The 25,172-nt window shown below is 42.6% G+C and overlaps 2 protein-coding genes across 9 annotated transcripts; one reads left to right on the top strand and one right to left on the bottom strand.

Annotated features, from left to right (window-relative positions):
* Positions 1-1,711: 1,711 nt before the first annotated feature.
* Positions 1,712-24,727, top strand: LOC148863693 (uncharacterized). 6 transcript variants are annotated; one of them, XR_016110084.1, is made up of 4 exons: positions 1,712-1,906; positions 1,986-2,043; positions 4,294-4,340; positions 5,686-6,126. XR_016110084.1 is itself a non-coding variant. In XM_088978902.1 (4 exons), the coding sequence occupies exon 4, from the start codon at positions 20,040-20,042 to the stop codon at positions 20,940-20,942; it is 903 nt and encodes a 300-aa protein (XP_088835028.1). In that variant the 5' UTR covers positions 1,752-1,906; positions 1,986-2,043; positions 4,294-4,359; positions 19,963-20,039; the 3' UTR covers positions 20,943-24,727. The 6 variants fall into 6 exon arrangements, 2 of the variants coding, with proteins under 2 accessions (XP_088835028.1, XP_088835029.1); XR_016110083.1 differs by having other exon boundaries at positions 4,294-4,359; XR_016110086.1 differs by lacking the exon at positions 5,686-6,126 and adding an exon at positions 4,453-5,574 and having other exon boundaries at positions 4,294-4,359.
* Positions 23,132-23,954, bottom strand: LOC148863694 (mitochondrial-processing peptidase subunit alpha-like). 3 transcript variants are annotated; one of them, XM_088978905.1, is made up of 3 exons: positions 23,706-23,954; positions 23,415-23,582; positions 23,132-23,269 (listed from the first exon to the last, which is right to left on the bottom strand). In XM_088978905.1, exons 1-3 carry the CDS (start codon positions 23,952-23,954, stop codon positions 23,132-23,134), a joined length of 555 nt encoding a protein of 184 aa, XP_088835031.1. The 3 variants fall into 3 exon arrangements, with proteins under 3 accessions (XP_088835031.1, XP_088835032.1, XP_088835030.1); XM_088978906.1 differs by having other exon boundaries at positions 23,757-23,954; XM_088978904.1 differs by having other exon boundaries at positions 23,415-23,954.
* Positions 24,728-25,172: the final 445 nt, after the last annotated feature.

The raw sequence follows: 25,172 nt of genomic DNA, 5'->3' as shown, positions 1-25,172 counted from the left end.
CTGTTTTGATTATGGAATTTAGGCTTGGGATTGAGTCATCTATGGGGCAATCAACATATGGTCTTTTGACATGTGCTGTTTGCCAGGTTGACCTTGCCCCAATTGAGGGGATCTCGGTTCATGCCGGTTTGATCCTTTCCATTTGCTCAAAACCTTTCCTCTGTGCTGATTGTCGTTATAAGAAGGATTTGATGGAAGGAAAACCGACCTAGAGGAGAGTTTAAGTGAAATGGTTGTCTAGTTTTTCTGTCATGTCCTCTCTCTCCTGATTTCAATTTATTAGGACTTTTGTCTTCTTGGCCAACCAATTATTTGAACCTTCCAATATATTGATGTAATTGTAATGTACCGTGTGCTGTAAATGTATTCTTTATACATAATACAAGATCAATCGTGAGTCCGTAACATCTGTAGAAGAGTAATTTGATTCCTCTCTCTCACTAGTAGTGACGGGCCTACTAGGCTTTTAGTTAGCGGTGAGAAAAAAAAACCGAAAAACTGAACCAACTGAAAAAATGATTGAAATTGAATGAAAAATCGGTTAATTAAATTGAGCGGTTTAGCTTTGATTTGATATTTTTAAAAAATCAAAGGTATCGGCTCGATTTCAGTTAACTAATATAAAAAACCGACAGTTAATCGAACCAACCAATATACATATATTTTATATTTTTTATATATATTTATGTATATTATAAATTAATAAATATGTATTATATATAAATATATATTTATAATATATGATATATTATTTATTAATTAAAATATAATATTATATATATTTATAATTTTTTATTATATATTTATATATATTTTTATAATATATATTATAAAAATTGAAAAACCGAAAAACCAACGAACCGAACTGACGGTTAATCGAACTAATCGATTGATTCACCGACTGATTTCGGTTTGGTTTTAGTTTCCGGTTTTCCAAAAACCAATAAGACCAATTTGGTGCTAAAAAAAGCCCTACGGTTCGGTTAGCACCCTTACTTTTAGTGGGTGGGTGGCTGTTAGTGGGTTGGGTGGCTGTTAGTGGGTTGGGTTGGGGCCGGCCGACTGGGGGAGTTGGACTTATAATTAGTGTTGGGCCTCGTTGTTGGAGATGCGACCAATTAGTGTGAGGTTGTGTAGTGGAATTGGACCTAATTCTGGTAGGTCAACTTTGTTCTAGGGCGAGGGGTTGTGCGTCGTATATAGTATTGTGTTTTTGTTGTTTATACGTTTTGAGAAATGGTCGTTCCAAACATGTTTCCATCATTATTTTTTGGTAGAATGACCAATCAGCCCAGATCAGAATTTTATAGCCCCATAATAATGTATTCCCATTTATTGATGCCAAATTCAAAGGCAAGATGTGGTTTATAGGGAGAGAGGGCTAATGATAAGGGGCTAGAATTCAGAATTCTACATCATGTGTATCTGTACTTTTCTGTTAATTTTTTTGTGAGCTTGTCTTCTGGCATTGATCTCAAATTATTGTCAAATTCTCATTATCATGGACTATGACGGCTTTTTAGCTAATTTATAACCTTCATTTGTTTTACTATTTTCGTTTCTGATTTATTTTATTATTACTATTGATGACTTGTGATTAATTAAGACTACGTTTGACAAGTCTGTTCGCGCGGGCTTTTAGCTGTTTAGAAGCTCAGAAGCTTGATTTTCGGGCTTTTTCCATTTGGTAAATGATAGATGTATTTGTAAAAAGACGCAGCCCGCAAAAGACGCGAAAAACCTGAATTTGGGCTTTTTCGGGAAGCTTCAAATTAAGCTTCCACAATCTTTTGCCTTCTTCGAATGTGTGCCACAATGCACACGTTTGTGACAAAATACCAATCCTTTGATAAAAACTCTTAGATGTTTCGAGCCTTAGCTCTTAGCTTCACCAATGTCGACCTGCGTAATATTCTCTTCTTCTTCTTCAAGTGTCTCTTTGCTCTTTTTCTTCATGCGGGCTAATCTTTCCATCCTTTTTGCAGGTATACCATCTGGGTAACTTGCAATAATCAGAGGTTTGAAAACCTGCTAACAAGATAGGTACAACCCCATTTCCCTTCTTTGTATGGAATTTCTTCTTCGTCTTCTATTGCTGTTGTTATAGTATAAACCCTTCTTCGTTTGGAACCCCTTAAGCCAACCTACGGCTTCTAGTCCTACCAAAACCGTTTCCCTACTATCCTCCTTAATTTTCACCAAAACTGTTTCTCTCTGGTTTTCACTACGGCTCCCTAATTTTCAACAAATTTTGATCATTCTCATTGCTGTCTAGTGTCTACCTACGTAAGTCCCTTATCAGCACTCTCTTTGAAAAGTAGAAGCTTTTCTAGTGAAAAAAGTCGATATTGTTTTGCCACTTCTGATCATTGTTCTTTGCCTTGTCCTCCTCAGTACGACTTGATCTGAGCGAATGAGACACAACAGGACACCTTCCTTCTAAACCTTTTATTCTTTACTGAGAGTTAATTGCTAGCTCGACCTCTTCTTCTCTGTCCTGCCTTACCATTAACTCTTAATGGAACGTCCCAACCCCCTGTGATGTAGCTCCCATGGACGTCACACCATCCTCATCTTAAATATTTGCTCTAGACATTATATATCCATGTGTAGGCCATGAGGTCCACCTCCTGTAAACAATATTAGGGTGGTCTGAGATCGATGTTTGTGATTTGTGTGATTAGAGTCAGTGACAAGACCCACCTCTCACCTTTCTGTTTTGGAGTTTATTCTCGTTATCAGTTTTTTTAACACTTATAGAATACAATGCTACTATGCAAAGCTTTAGCTATGCAGGATCATATTGAGCTTTAGCGTTTGATTCTTTGTACAATTGTCTCAGAGTACAATCATTTTGAATTTTGATTATAAAAAGATTAAAGAAAAAGATCCAATGAATCTATATATCTATGATCTACCACACATTAGTCCAAAGCAACAAAGAGAAACGTAGTTCCATTGTAATTGAATTAATGTGATTTAATCTTGCTGACTAACTACTGGTTATGATTGGAAGCTGGATTGCCTTGCCTAGCCAATAATTCATTTTGGGTGGAGAGCTGTCTTTGTTCATAAGCCCTAGATTTCATGCATCATGTCACATTCACTGGGGATTATGAAATATCTTTGACCTATGTAATGGAGTGAATAACAGTTATCACATAACTGTTTCCTAATGTGCTTATATGCTATCTCCAATATGGATTCCCTGCTCACTTACTGTATCCCCAACAAGTTTTGCCAGATGTATACTGATTTTTCATTTTTTTTTAATTTCTTTGGGCTATGATGCTTCGGAATTCATACTTGAACTCTAATGTTGGAGTAAAGCAATCAATAATTTTTTATGCAAAGGCGCAATGTGGAAGCTCAATTTATTGATCTGTGTGCATCAAAATCATTTCTATTTATTGATTTGGTTGGTTCCAATCTATAAAGGTTGGGTGAAACAAAATTTGGCCACTTGGTTCCAATCTATAAAGATTGGGTGAAACAGATTTTGCTCCATCACTGCTAGTTGGTTCCAAGCTATAAAGATTGGTATTTGAACATGTGAGATATAAGTATTTGTAAAAAGCATGCATACATCAACCCTCTAGAAGTACACACTCATCCAATCTAATTCAATTAGGGCCTAAATAGCATGCTACTTAATCAAATTGGCCTCAAACCCAAACTAGACTGAGTTGCACATCTCTCTAGAGCTTTCATTGTTATTCAAGGCTGTAAATGGGTTGGATCCAGATCAAATATATGTAGATTTGAATTCCTATTAGCAACAACATTTGAATTTGAATGAAATATTATCCATCAGAATTAATTTGGATATTATGTATTATCAATAAAATTCATTAAGAATAGTTTTTAATGAGGCTTGACATGGTAGACACCAATGATGATTTCAGTGTAAATTCTTATTTATTTTTGTTTTAGTTTCTGCTTTTTTTTTTTTTTTTATTTGCATTGTAGAAAAAAACAAAACCTGAAGTTAATTAAGGGAGTGCCCCAATGAATAGTTCTGATCAACAATGCAATCCACATAGAGTTGTGAAAGACCTGCTTACATATATCATATGCTTTTCCACCTGTTTACATATATCATATACTTCTCCACTATTAAATTGTTTTGTTTCATCATAAACTTCATGTTGTAGGTATGGTGTGAAAATACCTATTTACATATACCTCCTATTTTTTTAATGCATCTTTCTAAGGTAGTGAACTTGGTTGCTTGGGGGTTGTACTAGCAAGTTTGCTGAAGCTATCAAACTTTGTTTTCTTTTTTTTGTGCAGCTTTATATTACAGCCATTTGCATATTTTTTGGATTCATCTACCATAGGTGACTCCTATCACTGCAAGTAATTCCATACTTGTGTTATTTTCTTATTCAACAAAAAATTTAAAATGATTTTAGCACTTCGATAGTAACTAATGATCTGATTATTATATAGATGGAAAATAGTGTAGTCAATACCACAACATTTGATGATGCACCCATTATTAATGTAAATTGGACTCTTGCGCAAGAAAATATTTTCATAGATTTACTAGTACTTCAAGTACAGAGTGGGAGAATGGTTTCTGGGTGTCTAAAACCAAATGGTTGGAAGGATGTTCGACAAAGTTTTTTTGCACAAGTTGGGTTGAAGTTCAACACTAAATCCTTCAGTAACAAAATACAAGATCTAAAAAGTAGGTGTAAGGAGTTTAAGAAATTGAGGTTCGAACAAATGGGATTTCGTTGGGACGAGGAGAAGCAGATGGTTGTAGCCTCCCCAGAGACATGGGAGAATTATTTATTGGTATTTTTTGAACTTTGAATTTGAATTTATTTAGAGATCATCTTTATTTGGGACTTTATATGTATGTAAATGTATATGTCGATAAGTGCCCCCTTATCTTTTTAGGCTAACCCCAATGCGAAAAGGTTTCGTAGTATGGGCTGTCTAGAGTATAACAGCCTTGAAATTATATTTGGGGGTACCACACCTATAGGAAGGATCTCTGCATCTCTAGCCTGTGGAATAGAATCTCCACCCCGGGAGGACGGGCATGTCTCCAATGATCCACACCTTAAAGAAGTTCAACAACCATCACCTGGCATTGCTGATTCAGCCAATATTGATGGTGATCAAATTTCTACTACAACCACCAAGAAAATGCTTGTAGGAAGAGGCCTTCTGAATTTTCTGGTGCAATTTCTGAACAAAATGTATCAGTAGATAAGAGATTTGAGAAGTTTGTGGAAGCAATTAATGAAATGAATAAAAAATCGGAGAATCATGTCTCTATAAGCAATGTTTTAACATAGTTGAATTCTATTGAAGAGCTGGATCATAATGACTACCTAAAACTTTATGAAGTGTTTGAGAAGTCGGATTTAAGAGAGTGGTTCATGAACATGCTTGTTAATCTTAGGAAGAATTGGGTGTTCGGTGTCCTTAATCATTAGACTCTTGAATGTTATATTCTCATCCACGAACCCTTTTATTAATGTTTTAGGTGAAGAATTGTTTAGAATTGTTATGACTTCTTAAACTACTTCATATGTGTAGGATTGAGCAATGGTTTCAGTAGATACAATTCATATGGTATTATATGGTTTTGTGAATTGCTTATTAATTATTGTTTGGATGGTTTAATGGATAGGGTAACACATTTGGTCCTTAATTTATGATGTGCAGGTTTGCAATTAATCAAACATAAAGCCTTATGTTTATATGTAAATGTTGTATCAGATTTACAATGGTTGATAGTCTGACCAAGAGGGTAGTGTTGCAATTTTGGCTATTGTTGTAGATGATGAAGAGCAATGAATGGTGACAAATGTCCTCATTGCGAAGGAACTTGAGAAGGAAGAAATGTATCTCTAAAAGACACCTTACCACAATGACATTTTTACCGGGTCAGAGTGGTTGAAAAATGTCATATGCAAGGAAGGTAATAGGTGTTTGAAAATGTTTAGAATGTCCCCAGAAACATTTGTTAGCCTAGTAAGTGCATTGAGACAGCGAGGGTTAGTGAAAGATAGTAGATATGTATCAGTTGATGAATAGGTTGGAATTCTTTTAAAAATCATAGGACACAACAAATCAAATAGAGATACTGCAGACCGCTTTCAACAATTTGGGGAAACCATTTCATGACACTTTAATTCTGCATTGAAGGCAATTTGTGAATTTGGCAAGGAAATTGTACGACCCGGTGATCTAACTACTATACCGCCTGAGATACTCAACGATCCAAAATATTATCCATGGTTCGGGGTATCTCATACTATATGTGAGATAATTTTTTAATCATTTATTATTTATTAAAAAATCCATCACCAAACTGGATTAATTTTTTCATTTGCAGTATTGTGTAGGTGCAATAGATGGAAACCATGTTCATACTTGTGTTCCATCTGGTGATCAAGTTCTATTTAGGGGAAGAAAATCAACAACCACCCAGAATATGAAGCACTGGTCGCCGGGCTAACCTTAGCAAAGGAAATGAAAGCAAAGCACCTCATCGTATGTAGCGACTCACAACTAGTGGTTAACCAAGTCACTGGTGAGTACGAAGCCTATGACCCCACTATGGCAGCTTACTTGGCCAAAGTTAGAGAGATCCTGTGCAACTTCGTCTCCTTCTTTATCAGACAAATTCCGAGGTCTGAGAATGCTGAGGTCGACGCCTTGTCACAACTAGCTAGCACGATTTGCAACACTATGCGAACTGTGTACATAGTAGACTTACCTCAGCCCAACATTCTCGAGGGAGCAGAAGAGGCCACTCTCGTGTCACAAGCGGAATCGAGCTGGATCAACCCACTCGCGAGTTATCTGCTACATGGGGCTCTACCTGTGGAACACAATGCAGCTCGGAGGGTAGAGTGCCAGTCAACCAAGTACATCCTCATAGATGGACAACTGTACAAAAGATCATTCACACTCCCTTACTTGCGTTGCTTGCGACCCTCAGAAGCTAAGCATGTACTTTGCATCACCCATGAAGACTTGTACGGTGGACACTTGGGGGACAGAGCTCTCGCACAGGAAGTATTACGGCAAGGCTATTATTGGCCCATAATGAAGGCAAATCTACTCGAGTTCGTTAAAAAGTGTGATAAGTGCCAAAGGCATGCCAACATCCACCACCAACCTACTGCTGATTTGAAATATCTAACCAGCCCGTGGCCCTTTGTGCAATGGGGAATCGACATCCTTGGTCCTTTCCCACCAGCAACAGGGCAAGGGAGGTTCTTGGTTATAGCAGTAGATTATTTTACAAAGTGGGTGGAACTCGAAACCTTGGTAACGATCACAGCCCGCAACATACAGAATTTCTTCTAGAAAAGAATAGTATGCTGCTTAGGACTACCCCGAGTGCTAATATCCGACAATGGGAAGCAGTTCGAAGATGTTAAATTTCAAAACTGGTGTGCTGAGATGGGGATTCAACAAAACTTTACCTCGATAGCATACCTCCAAGCAAACGGGCAAGCAGAAGTAACTAACAGGGCGATACTTCATGGATTGAAAACTCGCTTGGTCCGAGCCAAGGGATTGTGGGTGGACGATCTGCCCAGTGTCCTTTGGGCTTACTGAACTATTATTAAGACCACCATGAGTGAAACCCCTTTCAACCTCACGTATGGCACAAAAGCAGTGATCCCAACAGAAATCGAGGTATCCACATTACGATTGGAGGCTTACGATGAGGAAGCAAAAGATGACGAGCTCCGTACCAATCTGGACCTGGTAGAGGAGGTACGAGACCTGGCCTATATTTGGACTGCAGCCACCAACAAAGAGTAGCTTGGTATTATAATGCTCGGGTCAGAAAACGACAGTTCCGTGCCAGCGACCTGGTTCTTTGGAAAGTTATGGTACCTGAGCCTGGCGTAGGTAAGCTCGGACCAAATTGGGAAGGTTCGTATCGTGTAAAACGATTATTCGGGGAAGGCACATATGAGCTCGAGACTTTGGAAGGGAAGCAGGTACCTCAAGCATGGAATATCGATAACCTAAGAAGGTATTACTTATGAACCCATGACTTCAGGGCAAAATTTCTCTAAGTCTATGTGAATACCGAATTGGTCAAAAAAGATGACCGACTGGAGAGAGGATTGTGAGTCACTCCCAGGAGCCTAAGGGCTATGGCACCGAACTGACAAAAGACCTCGGCACTACGATAAGTCCTAGTCGCCTCTTCGGCATAAGCAAACAAGTCCTAGTCACCTCTTTGGCATAGGCAGGCAAGTCCTAGTCGCCTATGAGGCATAGACAGCTCGGGTGCAAACCCCACGGTGTCTATCCACCTCAGCATACAACGACGTATGGTTAATCCCACCTGGAGTCCAGCTTGTTAGTTCGGCACTAAGGGATAACCAACACTTAGGCAAGTGAGTAGCCCATGCGTAGACAGGTCGGGTATATACCCTATAGTGTCTGTCCACCTTGGTGTACAACGATACGAGGTTATTCCTACTTGGAGTCCAGTTCGTTAACTCGGCACTTCGAGGTAACCAACACTTAGAAAAATTTTTACTCAAAAAAGATTTTGATGTACTCACACACATGAGACTTTTTGAAGTAATGTGTTTCATTAACAAAAGTTCTGAGTACAAAAAAAAAAACTACTACAACCGAGCTCGGAGGCCCGGGATATACATCATATATAGGGGGTCCAAGAAAAGAGACACGTCTAAGCATCAGATCTGCGAGAATCCCCTCCAACAGGTAGGTCGGTCTCCATGTAGTTCTCCACTTCGTCTTGGCCTACCTCCCCTAACAGTCTCGCCTCGAGAATTTCATGATCACTTTCCCCTTTGGAGGAGTCAGGTTCCTCGTCATCCTCCTTCGCCATCTCAGGAGTGACGGTGGACATGGAAATAAATATAAAGTCGATATCAGGAAACCTCTGCCGCATCAGCCACTTGCAAAGTTTGAAGCCTGACTGGTATGAGCTAAAGCCATACTCGACCTGGAGGTCGTGAAACTCAAGGGACTCCTTGATGGTGCGATCTCTCTTTTGAATCCACGCCTCCTGGATGGTGGTGTCAAAGATCTCAATGCACTCCTTGATCATCGCCTCAAGGTTCTCGTTCTCCTAGAGGAGAGCCTCCTTCTCCCCTTTGAGCTTCTTCTTCTTCTCTTTCGTCAGCACAAGGATCAGCTCCTCTTGGCTCCAAGTTCCCTTCTTGGCTCTAAGAACTTCACCCCGAGCTAAATCCAACTCACGGTAAAGCTTTCGAGCATTTTCTTCGGCCTCCCAAGCTTGCTTCAAACAGATCTTAGACTGGTAGACGAGCGAGTGGATAGTAGAGTTCACCTAATAAATAGAAAGGAAGTGTAAGTACCATTAACAAAAGAATAAGAAGGTAAAAAAAGTGGCAGGTTACTTACCACCATACAGTAGCTAGTCACTCTCCCTCCGAGCTGACTCGTTGGCATGTTAGCCCACTCTGCGACCTCCGTAAGAAACATGACATCCTTGTTCTTAAGAAGCCCGAGCCGCAGAATCATTATACTCTCCTTCGCTGAGGGAGGCTTAAGGCTCGGGCATTGATGTACCCTTGGGCTCGCGAGGTGGGATCCCCTCATTCTGGTCCTCGTCCAGATCAACAACCGAAGGCTGGGGGCGAACCTCCTTCCTCGGGAGCTTGGCAAAGATTGGCTCTGGCGCTACGACCTCGAGTTCGGTAGGAACCGAAGAATTGGCCTCCTCTCGATGAGACCTCTTCGAGGTCTTTTTCTTCTTTCCCTTCTGAATACTCCTCAGAAGGTTAGAAATGCCAACACCCGTCATAGCTTCTACAAGAGAGAAGAAAAATTTAGCCACGAACTGAAGTAAGTGCAAAAAGAAAAAGGAAAAGTAATGTGTGTGCCGAGGTGGAGGCCTATCAGAAGGACTCAGCCCAGCTCGTACAAACTTTTCCTCATCCAAGAGATCTTTCATTTCAAGGCCGAGGTCCCTCCAAGAGTTGATGACCGCCCTAGTCTCAACATCCAGCCTCACCTTGGGGTCCTTAATGGCCACTCGCCAGTGAGTCGGGAATGGCCATCTATCAGGATTTCGATCAAAGAAATACCTCATCTTCCAGGCTGATACTTTGTTCGGGTTACCGGACAAAACCTTAAACCCAGTGCGAGGAGAGAAATTATAGCTCTACCGGGTGTCCCCGTGCAAGCAAAGAAGAGTTCTTCTTAATGGAGCAAATCGAACTAAAGATGTCTAAGGTAAGAGGTTGGTTATGATTAAGCACGATCTGGCTGCTCCTAGCTGGAGGTGATCTGGCTCCCAATAGATGATGGACTTGGTTGATCTGTAAAAAGCGAATCAGAGAACCCGGGGTTGCTTACCTGGTGAGGTCGCTCCGATGCTTATGTTAGTACTTGGTTGCGAGCTGATAATAGCTTAGAATGCAAGAGAGCTAGAGAGCAGAGATTATGCATACCTTTTACCCCCGGGGGGTGGAGCCTTTATATAGTGGAGTCTTCGCAGGTTTCGTGGAGTGGTTCCGGGATCCTCGTCACGATGAGGTCCGTTTCCGCGTTAATTGGGGAAAACGCTGCCAACTAATAAGGTTCACCACTTCCGCCCGAATCAAACGGGGGAGATAATGCTAGCTGTTACGAGGCATGATCCCATGAGGCACGTAATCTGGTGGCGAGATCTTCGGGGTTGCCATGCGGTGGTCGGTCAGTATTACCCGAGCTAGTGCTCTTTAGATCCGACCTGGTATGAACGCCGAAGTGCCTTGGGACCGAGGTGGTCCTGATGTGACCTTGCACCAAGGTGAACTCGTCCCGAGGTGGACTCGCCCCAAAGTGAATTGGTCATCCGAGTTTGATCTGCTACAAACTTGGTGCATCGGACTGAGCTGTCAACCTATTAGTTAGGTTGTGTCCACGTGTCCCCCTATTACTAGGTCAGGCCAAATCACCCTACATCAGGTTATACTCGTGGAAAAATGAGATTGTGCCAACAATGGTATGGATGGAGTTCGGGTGTAGCTGGTCAATAGTGATGTTAAAGATTTTAATGATTTCTATGATGAAAGGGTGGAGTGGGAAGTGCAACCCAGCCACGAGATGCTCCTCAAAAACCGCGAGCTCATGATGACCATGAACCCAAGGGTATTGACCCAAAGGAATTCTGAAGACAAGGGTGTCGGAGAGATGTTAATGGGCTACCAAGGACAACAATCTGTCCGAGGTCATCATGGAAGGGCCAAAGTTGTCCAGATCTTGACCTTGAGAAGAAGATGGGACCCCCTCTCCTGAGGTCGGTCACTCTACCTGAGGTTCAAGTTCCTCGAGCCGTAATGGCCCAACGTCAAGTAAAGGCGTTTCCCCTAAAAGGTGTAAAGAGGAGCTCTCTAGAAAAGAGCCGGCCTCACTGGCGGGAACCGAGGACCGTACCTCGGGACCCTCGGGCTCACTAGAGTCGTTAAGTAACCTATCTATGCTAGCACTAGACATATTAGATAGGAAAAGGAAAGGGGAACAACTAGTGAAAGACGACGAACTCACCAAAAATACTATAGCGACCTCAGACACAAAGGGAAGAATGGCGAGCTGAAGGACTCTGACGCGATCTCAGGAGAGCTCAATTACATGATTTATGGTGAAGGTAAGGCCCTCTATTTATAGTCCACTACATTTCGACAATCAACGGTTGAGACCTGTACGATCCGACGACACCCATGAAAATCGGCTGCATGCTACTCGAGGACGAAATCGGTTGAGCACGCCCTTTAGCATCCGCAGAGTTCACGCCCTTTGGCGTTTGCGGAGTTTATAAACAATGTGACGTCTGCGCATACCCATGACGCGACCTGGGTCATTTCATGGTTGAGCTAGATGGTTGAACAGGCTCGACCAACGGTTCGCCCTCCAAATTGTCTAGACTTCGTGCTAAATCCACCTGGACTCATCATGAACTCCCCACACCGGGTTAGGACGCCTAGCATGAGGAGGGGGGGGCAATTGATGAAGGATGATTTGGCATGACCTAGTAAGAAGGGGATATGTAGACACGATTTGCTCGAGGGGTGACACTCAGCCAAATGAACCCATTTTGCAACATTCGGAGCTCGAGTATCCAACCACCTCGTCCTAAACAACCACCTTGGCGTAGAGACACCTCGACACCCAATACAGTTCGAGACTAAAGAATCGAAGTGCCAGCTCGGAGCTAATGAGCCGAAATGCCACATAACTGACTCCAAAGGCTTCCCCAACAGACACCGAATTTCTTGAGATCATGACGAGAATCATCCTAGCTTCGCCCGAATCAGAGGTAAATGATAAATCTTATCAACATATTGCTCTCCTTCAAAAAACGGAACAAACCTTATCTATATAGCTCAAAGATCCCGGAGCTCTTTCATAAGGCCCACGACTACTCCATTATATAAGGACAAGAAACTTCAAGGCAAAGGTACACGTGATTATTTTACTCACTAGCATTCAAGCACTCAAGACTCAGCTCACATTCATAGTATAAGTATTGACTTAAGCATCAGAGCGACCTCGCCGGGTCATATACCCCGGGTTCTCTGATCTACTATTCTACAGATTGGTCTAGCTCGTTGCCTAACTGGAGTTCGGATCGTCTTCCAGCTATTAGTATTTAGATTATGCACCATCAGATTCCTTCTCTCCAACTGTCAGAACAACGAGCCCGTCCTCAAGATGCCAGATGCTGATTACTTCATCCAAGACATCTTCTACTCAAACAATTCACTTTGATTGGGGAACACCAGGGCATTGAACAACGAATCCTGCCTGGCCCCTCTCCACAGTTTTACCCTCAAGGGCACTCCCTTTGAATTTGGCGATAATCACTTCAATCACTTCTTCTACTACAACTGCTCCAATTCCCCTCCTGCAAATCACTTGGTATACCCAGTGACTTGTGCTAGCAATAACACCAGCCATCACTCCTTCGCAATGTTTCTGTATGATGGGCAGTTTGGCTTGATTCTTTCTTTAGCAACATGCTAGCCAGTTGTTAGTGCACCCATAGACAACACGTATTCAATTTAAAGAGCAAAAGAACTATAGGAAGGTTTTTGAAGGAGGGATTTCTTTTGCAATGAAAGCCGAGTAACTGCATCAAATGTGAGGGCAGTGGCGGCCGTTGTGGACTCTATAATAAAAAATTTGTACGCTTTTGCCATGATGGACGGCATCGCTTAAGCTGCGGTGATGGTAAGCCAAATGGACATCCGTGTCCTATTCAGATTTCTTCCCTTGTTCTTTTCAATAATTATTTACCAATTTAGGCTCGAGGAAGAACAGAGAACAACATGGTCTCTGTGTTCTCTCTGTCTCTTCTTTACTTTTTCAATTTACTTTCTATCTTGTAGCTAGGAAAATTGATTGTATTGTGTTGTGACTTATGGGAATCATCAATTTAGAGTGGTTAGAACTTAGAACTAACAGCGCTACAGGGCCCTTTTTTATGTAGTTCGCACCTGTCACAGATATTGAAGGTTTCTTCAGAGTTTGGTTAATGAGTCCCCCTAGCTTATACCTCCTTCTTTTGTCCCCTGATGTCTGTTCCATCGGATGAAACTGATATCTTGTTTGGTTTGAAGGAAAAGGTAGGGAAAGGAAGAGAAAGACAAGGAAACTAATACAAGAGAATATTTCAAAAATATTCTCTTTTTTCATATTTGTTTTGAGGGGAAGAGGAGGATGGGGTGAGAAAAAAGTGGGATGTGAGATCTCAAAATCGAAGATACCGGTGGAAAAACTCAAGAAAACTCGAGTTCGTCTTCATCCTCATCGCTGCTGTTAATCGCCACTGCTGGTAATAACCGCTGCCCTTTTACCTTCTGCGCAAGGAAACCGACAACAGATGGTTTCAGGAACTTGATCTGCCGCTGCTTATTTCGTCTTCTACCTTCTGCCCTTCTGCCTTTACCAGATCTGTCGCTGCTGGTAAAGCATATGTATGAGGATGAAGAGGGTTTGAACTTCATGGTTTCAGGAACCCGCTCTTCTACCTTCTATATAAGGAAACTGGCAACAGATGGTTTCAGGAACCCAGATCTGCCGATGCTGGTTTCGTTTTCATCCTCCCTCATGCATATGCTGGTAATTATTGCTGCTGGCGATTCCAGTTTCGCACGATGTAACACCATTGATGACGATACTTAGTAGGCATTCACCAGCGTTGGCGGATTGATCTCTGTGGATTGAACCTCTGAGATCTCTGTTTTGTGTTGGATAATTTTCCTACTATTTTCCCATGTAAAACCAAACACTGGAAAGTTAAATTTTTACACTTTTCCATCCCATCCCATTCCATCCCATCCAAATCTTCCCACAAACCAAACGGAGCCTAAAAGTTTCCCTACCTTATCCTTCATTTCCCTACATTTTCCTTCAAACCAAACATAGCCTTATAGAATCATTATGACTTCTTGCTCTTTTATCATATGAGAAACCAGGAATGTAATTAACCCAAATCAAACTGTCTGATGTACAGATATTTTTTTCGTAGGATCATATCCCACAAAACATTCTCAGATGTGATTCCTTTTCTTTCCATTCCTTTTCAGCAAGTAATTTGAGTAACGGTTGCCCAACCACGATTCAACTGGTTTGAGGCTTGCATTAACTTTTGGAAGTAAACTACAAAAGAGGACAAAAGAAAATTGCAAGCCTAACAATAACAGACAATTTCAAGAGTTGAGGAAAGAATTGAAGGGGGATAGAGATACATTTTCCATCTGAACCCCAAAATCTGATTGTGCTTCTCAAGTAATTGGTGATGGATTATACTATTGGCACCTAGGATCTGCATTTGCTTCAAACGTGTTAGAATCCGTCCCTATTCTTTCCTTGATCGCCTATTGTGGAAACATTTTTAGCTTTTAGGTATGAATACCTTTGTTTCATTAAGAAAAATTATGTAGGAGCTCCATGAATTAGTGATGTCTGATTAGGTATGTCAAGAGTGCTGGTTCAGGGAGGGTTTTGTTGTAAACTCTACCCGTTTAATTAAACCTCCTAATTCACACCCTCCCTAAAATCTGTAGTAGATTGGATTCTGATAATAAATTCAAACCCTTCCCACACATGAAAATGCAAAACCCTCCTCATCCGCAATCAAGGGTTGGGCAGGTTGGGTTTAGAACATGATGAGGGCGGATTTGACCCTCCAATGACATTGTGACACATGGCATATCGGAACAACTAGGTGACACCTGGAACCACTTAGGCAACAATTTGCCTTAGCCAAGATGATGGTGTCCTATCTGGCGACATGGCATAGGCGCCGAATTGGCGGCCTGGCATAGGCGCCAACCTGGCGAACTGGCATAGGCGCCGAACTGGCGGCCTGGCATAGGTGCCAACCTGGCGACCTGGCATAGGCGCCGAACTGGCGGCCTGGCACAGGCGCCAACCTGGCAACCTGGCATAGGCGCCGACCTGGCAGCCTGGCATAGACTCTGACCTGGTGACCTGCAAGACGTGCTCGTCGACAAATTCGGCATGCAAATCCCAACCTGGCGACCTGGCATAGGTATCTCGGAACAACTAGGTGACACCCGAAACCACTTAGGCAACAACTTGACTTAGCCAAGATGATGGTGTCCTAGCTGGCGACCTGGCATAGGCGCCGAACTGGCGGCTTGGCATAGGCGCCAACCTGGTGAACTGGCATAGGCACCGAACTGCCGGCCTGGCATAGGCGCCAACCTGGCGACCTGGCATAGGTGCCGAACTAGCGGCCTGGCATAGGCGCCAGCCTGGCGAACTGGCATAGGCGCCGAACTGGCGGCCTGGCACAGGTGCCAACCTGGTGACCTGGCACAGGCGCCGAACGGGCGGCCTGGCATAGGCGCCAACCTGGCGACCTGGCATAGGCGCCGAACTGGCGGCCTAGCACAGGCGCCAACCTGGCGACCTGGCACAGGTGCCGACCTGGCAGCCTGGCATAGACGCCGACCTAGCGACCTGCAAGACGTGCTCGCCGACAAATTCGGCATGCATATCCCAACACTCCCACAATCCTTGGAAGTTGGCCCACGTATTGAATGATCTGAAGGGTGGTCAGCTTGCATGGCGGTTGCCTCCGGCAATCTCGGACCACTTAGATGACCTCTCGGAAATCTCAAATGCAGTGCATGAAGCCCACCTTGCCAGGTTAGCCACCCTGGGTCCTTTGACATTGATTCCTTGGAGCTCTCTAAAGAACTACGAAGCTCAACAATCAATCTAGCTCGCCACCAGTCAGCTCGACACTCTGGTCAACTTGGCACCTAATAGGCAGCTCGACACTCTGGTCAGCTCGGTACCTAATAGGCAGCTCGGCCCTCTGGTCAACTCGGTACCTAATATGCAGCTCGACACTCTGGTCAGCTCGGTACCTAATAGGCAGCTTGGCCCTCTGGTCAGCTCGTCACCTAATATGCAGCTTGGACCTCTGGTCAGCTCGTCACCTAATATGCAGCTCGACCCAGTCAGTTTGGCACCTAACCTACCCAGCTCGGCCCAGTCAATTCGACACCTAACCTGCCCAGCTCGACCTAGTCAATTTGGCACCTAACTTGCCCAGCTCAGCCCAATTAGTTCGGCACCTAACCTGCCCAGCTCGGCCTAGTCAGTTCGGCACCTAACCTACCCAGCTCGACCTAGTCAGCTTAGCACCTAACCTGCCCAGCTCAGCATAATTAGTTTGACACCTAACCTGCCCAACTCGGCTCAGTCAGCTCGACACTTAATCTACCCCCAGCTTGGCCTGGTCAACCCGGCATCCGGGTCCTCATCCAGCAAAAGTTCTCCACTTCGGCCTCTAAGTCATCGACCACTTGGAAGCAGACCAAATGACGAGGTACTTAGCATAAAAAATTGATTCATCAATTGGCACCGTCTTTGGGAAACGCTACAAAAAGCTAAGTTCTCATCCTCTGAAAGGCTAAGTCCTCTTCTTCTAGAAAGCTAAGTTCTCACCTTTTAGAAACTAAAGCTCTCACTTTCTAGTTTCCAATTTTTATGAACTCAAAGACTATGCAGGAAGTTGATGGCCAACAGACTAAGCAACTCTGTCGACTTTATTTCAATTCAGATAAAGCCTCATCAGTCCTCTTTGTGAGGCACCCTATGCAAGATGAGCTCTTCATGGCTTCCGTGGGAGTTGGCGGCCAATGGATTGCATGGACGCCCCTGCCAGTCGAGCCTTCCTAGGCTCCCTTGTGAGCTGGTGACCTAAAGTCAGTAGTGTTGCCCCTGTAGGTCGAGCTCCCAGTAGCTTCTTATAGGAGTGGGTGACCGGCGTCACTAACGAGGCTGATGCAGCGCAGCCGTAGAGTTAAAGTGCCAAATTGATAAAATACCTCGACTCCACATAAGACCCGGTTGCCTCTTCGGCATGGGCAAAATCAAGGAGAGTGGACTACGAGTCGCTCCTAGAGCCTAAGGGCTAAAGTGTCAAATTGATAAAAGACCTCGGCACCACATAAGATGTAGTTGCCTCTTTGGCATGGGAAAAATCAAGGAGAGTGGACTACAAATCGCTCCCAGAGCCTAAGGGCTAAAGTGCCTAATTGATAAAAGACCTCGGCACCACATAAGACCCAGTCACCTCTTTGGCATAGGCAAAACCAAGGGTAAGGAGAGTTGACTACAAGTCGCTCCGGGCCTAAGGGCTAAAGCAGTTCGTATTCAGCACGAGAAAAAAAAAAAGAAAGACTAGTTCACTCTCAGCACCATGATGGAAGCAAACTTGATTTCTTCATGGCCGACCTCCACCTCAGTTGCAGGCTCCGCATCAAACTCACTAGCTAGGGCCAGCTCGAAGAACACTGCGTAGAAGTCTACCTAGGTGGAGCGACCTGATAAAGCAGTCACACAAAACCCCTTCTTAAGGACGGCATGATGAGCTTCACTCTTGAGGTACTTAGCCAGATCGCAGAACCTCTTGATGGTCACATCCCTAATAAGGTAGATGTCCTCGGGGTACCTGCTCCACCTCTCCTCAAGCAGATGAATTCGCTCTTGGGCACCGAAAATAAAGATGGCGAGGTCCTACACAAGGCTGCAAACACTTGGACTCTTTTGACCTGAGAAGCAAATTGGATCGACCCTTACGATCTTATTGATTTAGTCATTCCAGGCCAAAAGGAGCAATCTACTCCCTTTGCCGAGTTACTTTCAGCTTGGGAGTGGGGGGCAAATGATGAGGGCGGATTTGGCCCTCCAATGACATTGTGACACATGGCATCTCGGAACAACTAGGTGACACCCAGAATCACTTAGGCAACAACTTGCCTTAGCCAAGACGATGGTGTCCCAACTAGCGACCTAGCACAGGTGCCGAACTGGCGGCCTGGCACAAGCGCAGAACTGGCGGCCTGGCATAGGCAGCGAACTGGCGGCCTGGCACAAAACATTCTTAGATGTGATTCCTTTTCTTTCCCGATTGAGGCTTGAGGCTTGAGGCTTGCGTTGAACTTTTGGAACTATAGGTAAGCTACAAAAGAAGACAAAAGAAAACTGCAAGCCTAACAATAACAGACAATTTCAAGAGTTGAGAAAAGAACTGAAGGGAGATAGAGATACATTATCCATCTGAACCCCAAAACCTGATTGTGCATCTAGAGTACTTGGTGATGGGTTATACTGCTGGCACCCAGGATCTGCATTTGCTTCAAACGTGTTCGAGTCCTTCCTTATTCTTTCCTTGATCGCTTATTGTGGAAACAACATCTTTGGCTTTTAGGTACGAATACCTTTGTTTCATTAAGAAAAATTACGTAGGAACTCCATGAATTAGTGATGTCTGATTAGGAATGGCAAGAGTGCGAGTTCAGGGAAGGTTTTTTAAATTCAAAACTCTACCCGTTTAACTAAACCTCCTAATTCATACCCTCTCTAAAACCCCTAGATTGGATTCTGATAATAAATTCAAACTCTCCCCCACACATGAAAATGCAAAACCCTCTCCAACCGTACCCTCCCCTCTTGCATTTAAGAGTAGGACAGGTTGGATTTAGAATTCACATCTAATTTCTTATTATATATTTCTTGTTATATATAAGCAATAAATAAGTAAAATAAACATGAAAGCAAAATTTCTAATTCTTTGATTAAGATATAAATTCAAATATCCTTTACATAAAATTCAAAATATTATTAAGTTCAACACATAAAGTCAGGAAAGGTTAGGTTTAGCCTAATATTATACCCTGTTTGTACAAGAACTGTAAAATCTCAAAATCTATCCCTGCCCCAAAACCCGTCATTCAAGCAAAAAAAAATCTGGCATCGTTGAGGCCTGTAGAAATTGTCATCCCTATGTCTGAAAGTCAACAAGGGACTTCTCATGTTTGCTTTCATTCATCCGTATTTCGATCTGCTTCTTCTACTCCATCTAAGAACACGCTCCAATTATCTCACACTTATAAATCTTTATGTTATTTTGTTTGTAGTGCCCGTTGTTACTTTTGGGTAAATTACTGTACCCTTCCTCGCTTCTCGTATTTCTTTTCCTTGGCTTCATCACTTCTGCAGAGGACTATGACCGAAAGTCTGGTCTCTGCCCAATCCATATCCTCGCGATTTTCCTATAGACTTTCTTCTACGCTACCTTGTCTTTTTCTTCGTGTTAATTAGAGGATGCTACTGTTTCTGGTCATTGTGTTCATACATACCACTCTAGTTTTCGTTTTCTGGGATCAATGTAGAAACAGGAGGGGTTGCTTCCATGATAAACGAGTGCTGCGTATTTTTCATCGTTTGGTCATCATATTGACGTGCATTTCAAATAAGCGGAAAGTCAAGACTTGGCTTCTCGACTTTATTTCAGTTGGGATGATTACGGAAGGTCAGTCTTTGCTAGTCATACAAGTGGGAACAGATATATAATATATTCTTGTCGAAGTCAACTGACGTGTCAACGGGGCCCGTATTAACTCATCTTTCTTGTTTTCTCTTTTTTCTGTCTGCTTCCAGAGTAGAAATATAAAAGAGAGAAGATTCCGGTTGGAGTTAGGGTGAGTGTTGATTAGTTAATAATAAGGTCAGATCAGATGGGTTCCCATGCCTCTGTTGTTATTGTCGTTGCAATCACCTTCCTTCTTCTGTTGCACCGCCTTTCTTTGCAGTTGGAGTCAGCTGAAGATGACTTGTTCTTCGCAGCACGATGCCATCCGTTTGAGTGTGGGAATCTCAACAACATCAGCCACCCATTTTCCAATTCACAACATCCCGAATGCGGGTTAAGCGTTATCCATTGCGATGAATATAACAGACCTATTATTTATTTTGGTTTTGGTGGTGAAAGAAAACGCTACGAAGTAGAAGCAATCCATCACAATAATAACACTATTGTGATCCGTCACTTCCCAGATGGTGATCAAGACGGAGGAGTGGAGGAGGCAGCCTGTCACTGGCACAATTTCACGGCACCCACTTTCTCCAGTTTGGCCACTACTCTCCTGTTTCAAGTAATTAGCCCTAACCTTACCTTGGTCACGTGTTCTTACAACCCCATGTATTCCCCACCAAAAGAAATCGTGAATCAATTTTTCGAGCACACCTATTATTGTCCGGGGCGGGGGGCCTTGCATGTCTTCTACCAGAACAGCGATCCAAAGCAGGGTCGATCACTCTCCTATGTTTCAAAGGAATTTTGTTCAGTCTTCCAAATTCCCGTGCACAATCTGTTGCCGCCTCTATCTGATTCTGTCAACAAAGCGGATGATCACCTCTCGCCTCTGTTGCACGCCGGCTTCTCTCTTAAATGGAGCTTTCCCCCGGAATGCCACGAGTGCGATGTCAAAGGAGTCCCTTGTCGACGGGATCCACTGACTTCAACTGTCGAGTGTGCAAATATAAACAACGGTATGAAAATACAGGCCCCAAGCCCTAAGAGACGGTATACAATTGAATACAACCTAATTTATCCTTTAATTTTTTTTATTGTTAAATAAATGCGTTCATCATTGTTTCGGTCATTGTTTATGTGTGTGGCAATTGCAAATTTGTTAGTCTTAGGTTTCCTCCTCAACACGCCTCAGCTGTCCTATATTTTTGCCTTGTATAGATTTTGGATTAAACTTTTAACAACCTTAGCGCTCTAGATGGAAGCTACCTATTTGGCCTAAAACGAAGTATGGTTCATAAATGGCATGCCATTGGGAGGATTAATGGATTATCATCAACACCATAACTAACGTAGATATATTGGGGCCAAGATGGGCATGATCCATCTTCTCTTCATCAAAATCCTTTCTTATAGAGCCACTTGGGGAGGAGATCAACTTATTTAACTCAGTCTCAGTAGGACGGTGGGATAGTTGGTACTGGGGCCAGAGATGTTGGAAATAATATCATAAGAGATCAGTGAATCTGCAAATTAGCATCTCTTTCAGATTGCCTCTTCTAAATAAGTAAAGATACCCATGAAGTTGCAGTGAATATTTAATACTTGATCTGTGGTTGATTGTGTAACATTGAAGTTCTTAAATTAGCTGTTTCAAACATGGAATGGAATTTATTGGGAGGGCTATCATCAGTTCACCAACACTCGTATAAGCAAAGGATTGTTTGCGACCCTAGTGTTACTGTTTGGATGAGTTTCGGTTAAAGTGAGCTAACTGATTTAGGTATTTTGTCGTTTTATGGTAGTAAAATCTTCAAATCTTATTGGTCTAACTCTCCCGTAGGGTGATGGATGTTTGCCGCTTTTCTCTTGAATGAATGGGCTTAAGCCCATCCAAGTTTCAACATATATATAATGGGCCAATTTCTTAGTATTGGACACGTTTGCCTTGTCACAGGAGATGCCAAGATGGGCTTGACCAATATGGTGACTATGCAGCAAAGAAAGAATGTAGTAGTTTGTTCGACTGGGTAGGACTGGTAGGTATTTGGGTCCTTCCACTTAATTCCCTAGCACGATTGGATATAAAATCTCGTGAGATGAAACGCCAACCCCCCTCCCCTCCGAACCAACAGCAATAAGGGTAGCCCATCCAATTGAGCCAGATGAGAGACCTTGTTCTCGAGTCTTGACTTTCTGCTGTCTGACGAGTATCGTAATATCCAAGCCCACTGGTGGGCAGTGAGCTAACGACTTAACGCTATTGTATTTGCTTAGGCTCACATAACTACATTTCTTTAGCTCTAATAGTAATAGTACACATAGCTCGTTTGGGCTACCTAGCGAGCCGGTTAAGAGTTCTTGCGTGTGCATTTTAACTTGTGTTATATCTACTATCCCTTTCTTCCGTATTTTTTCCCTTTGTTAATGCAAATTTTGTATAAATTTTGTTTGTCAACCAAATAGGTTTTTTTTTTCTTAGAAAAATAAAACAAATGGGTGTTTTTATATTTGTAAGTAGGTAATGGTTAACCCAAACAATTAAATGATTAATAATTAATTTAGGGTAACCATCACAGCCACCGTTTGTTGGGTTCTGTCTATGTGTTGGTATTTTATTTTCCAAGCGACGACTTTGTGGCTTGGTGATGGAGCATATAAATATATCTGTTGTGAACCACTTGCTAGCTATTGCAACCATACGATAAGGATATCAAATGAGCTGACAACTTTGTCATCTTATCCACCCCTCTTCAAATACTCTACCATGGTTATCGGCCATGCGACTCATACTCTAGAATTATACTGTGGTTGTGGCCACATGGTCTGCAATAAAAACTGTTCAACTTGTGGGTAGAAAGAATCTCTAAGTCAGCTCTTGCATTGACGAAGACTCCACGTTTTTCTTTATTGCTTTCTATCACTTTAGTTTGTTGGGAAAAATCTTGGAAGCTGCTTGCTTAATTGCGCCAGTGCTGGGTTACTTGGTCAAACGGTTTTGTTGATGATTTGGGTTACTTATCAGAGACTCATTCCTAATCTGCAACTCCTCCAACCCTTTTTCCCTCTTTCTGATCAGTCGCAACTCGCAAATAGATTATTATCGAAATGGAATCTCCCTTCTCTCATTCATTTGTTACATTCTGGTGATCTCCACTCATTAATGAGTAATGACGCCTCACCTCTTCCTCTTCTTCTTCATCTTTGTCATCCTCCTCCTCTCGCTTGATCTGCCACTTTCTAGGTGCGAGTATGCTGTTGATTATTCGAGATACTCAAACTGCAGTCAATTGTCGTTTAACTGTGGAGACATCCAAAATATAAGATACCCCTTCTACAGCTGCAGTCAGACAGCAGGGGTTCTGCAATAGATACCAAATCTTCGTGTTCAACCCCAGAAGCGGCAAGAACCATCCGCGGAGCAGTATAGTGCTCCTGAATTTCACAAAGCAGACAGTAGTCTCAGACCACAAAGAACTCAAAAAGTATAAAGGAGTTCAGTGATTTAAAAAGAATCACAAGAGAAAGAAAATAAAAGAAAAAAGAAATATGCTAATAGGATGGAGATGAAAAATCTTACAGTAACAAACTCTTCTAGAATTGTACCATTCAATCTGTTTAGTGCAGATTCAGGTGTCAGAAGAGGATTGGCCAGTGCACCAGAATATCCAGCAGAATGAATTGCCTTCAGAAGCAAGCCTTGTGGATTGTTGGAAATTTCTGCAATCTCAGCTTTCACCTTCTGCAGCTGTAGAAGCAGAAAAATGCAATTTAATGGAGTCAGAATTGGCACATGACATGATCTAACAAATCTCTTAAGGTCAAGATGGCACAAGCATGGTAAAGTAACAGGAAAGACTTGTTCATTGACCTCCCAATCCAGGAATACAGGGTTCCTCACACAATCAATAAGCAACTCTACCATTTCAGGGACGTATGTTTTCAGAGCATCATACGAGTAACCCATTTGCTCTCGCGAAGCTGATGCTGTCACATTGCCTCCAATTGCTTCAACTTCCCGCACAATACGTAAGTGGCTTCTGTTAGCTGTGCTCTTGAATGCCATCCGCTCCAGTAGATGTGTAGCCCCAAACGAGTAACACAGAACCACAATCAACATATAAACCCATGGAGGCAGTAGGGTTCTCTTCAACCAACCCAAGCAGCAGTAATTAATTAGTGCTTAATAGCAAAGATAATTTTACTCATCCAAGCTCACTGATTTTCAAAGGTAAATATCGCCGTCAACTGGGTTTTCAGAAGTCATAGTTTCTTCTCAATTTCTTATGGCGGTGCTCGTCCGCTAGCGTCTGTGACATACCAGGTATGGTTTCCATTAGCTGCCAGGGAACCAGTCGGCGGTGCTCGTCCGTTGCGTCAAAGCTCCCTTGGCGGTGCTCGTCCCAGATCTGCCAGGGAACCAGATCTGGGACGCGAGTCTCTCTCTCCCTCTCCCTCTCCCCCGTTCCTTCGTACCTGTTCCGGAGCTTTCAGTCTCTTTGCAAACAATTGCCAATCCTCTACGACTTGGTGCCAGAAAAACCTGATGACGCCGGTGAAAGTGATCGGATACAGACGACGACAGAGGTGGTAATGGCGGCAGGGAGACAGCGAGTGGAATGGTTGTAGAGTGGTTCGCTGTAGCTGCCGCCAGGGAGAGGGATGGTAAAGAAAAGGGCAAAATTGGGTTTTTAAAAAAATTTATACATCAGGTGGTCTTTTTAAGTGTATGAATTTTAATGGAACATTAGTGGATATTAACGATAGGATAGAGTTAGTCAATTTCATGAACAGTAGAAATAGTTTAAGAGATTTATCTTAGAACTTATTAATTTACTTCTGTAATGCAATTATCCTTTTCTATATAAACAAAGTTGGGTCTTCAAAAATCAATTATATAAATGTTTATTCAGTTGGTGCGAATCCAGTACCGATAAAATTATTGACACTTAAATGAATGAATAGTAAAATTAGAAGGGATAGGACTAGAAATGAAATCATACATCAGAACCTAGGAATGACTCCACTAAGGTGGTGTTTGATACCATGCTATTGGTTGAGGCAATGTTTTCAGGTAAATTATTCGATTCCAGTGCAGAATTGTTTATTCATGTTTAAGATAAATAGGTGCCAGAGGGTATTAGGGTGGGCATGGGTCGGATCTAGAAATTAAAGAATTCTCTTTTATCCTGTGTTTCGTTCAATTGACATTTTATGAGAAAATGGCACCACGCCAGTGTCACATCAATCTGTTGTTTGGTTAGCATGTTTTCTCAAAAAAAAAAAATGCATGCATCGATTCTCAAAAATCGGCTCTATTGTGGGAAACATCATTCTG

This window comes from Nelumbo lutea, chromosome 3 (assembly GCF_056320005.1).
Source record: "Nelumbo lutea isolate HS-2025 chromosome 3, American lotus-T2T, whole genome shotgun sequence".
Classification (NCBI taxonomy): Eukaryota; Viridiplantae; Streptophyta; class Magnoliopsida; order Proteales; family Nelumbonaceae; genus Nelumbo; species Nelumbo lutea.
The sequence above is the reverse complement of the archived record's forward strand: the minus strand, read 5'-3'. Positions and strand labels throughout refer to the sequence as shown.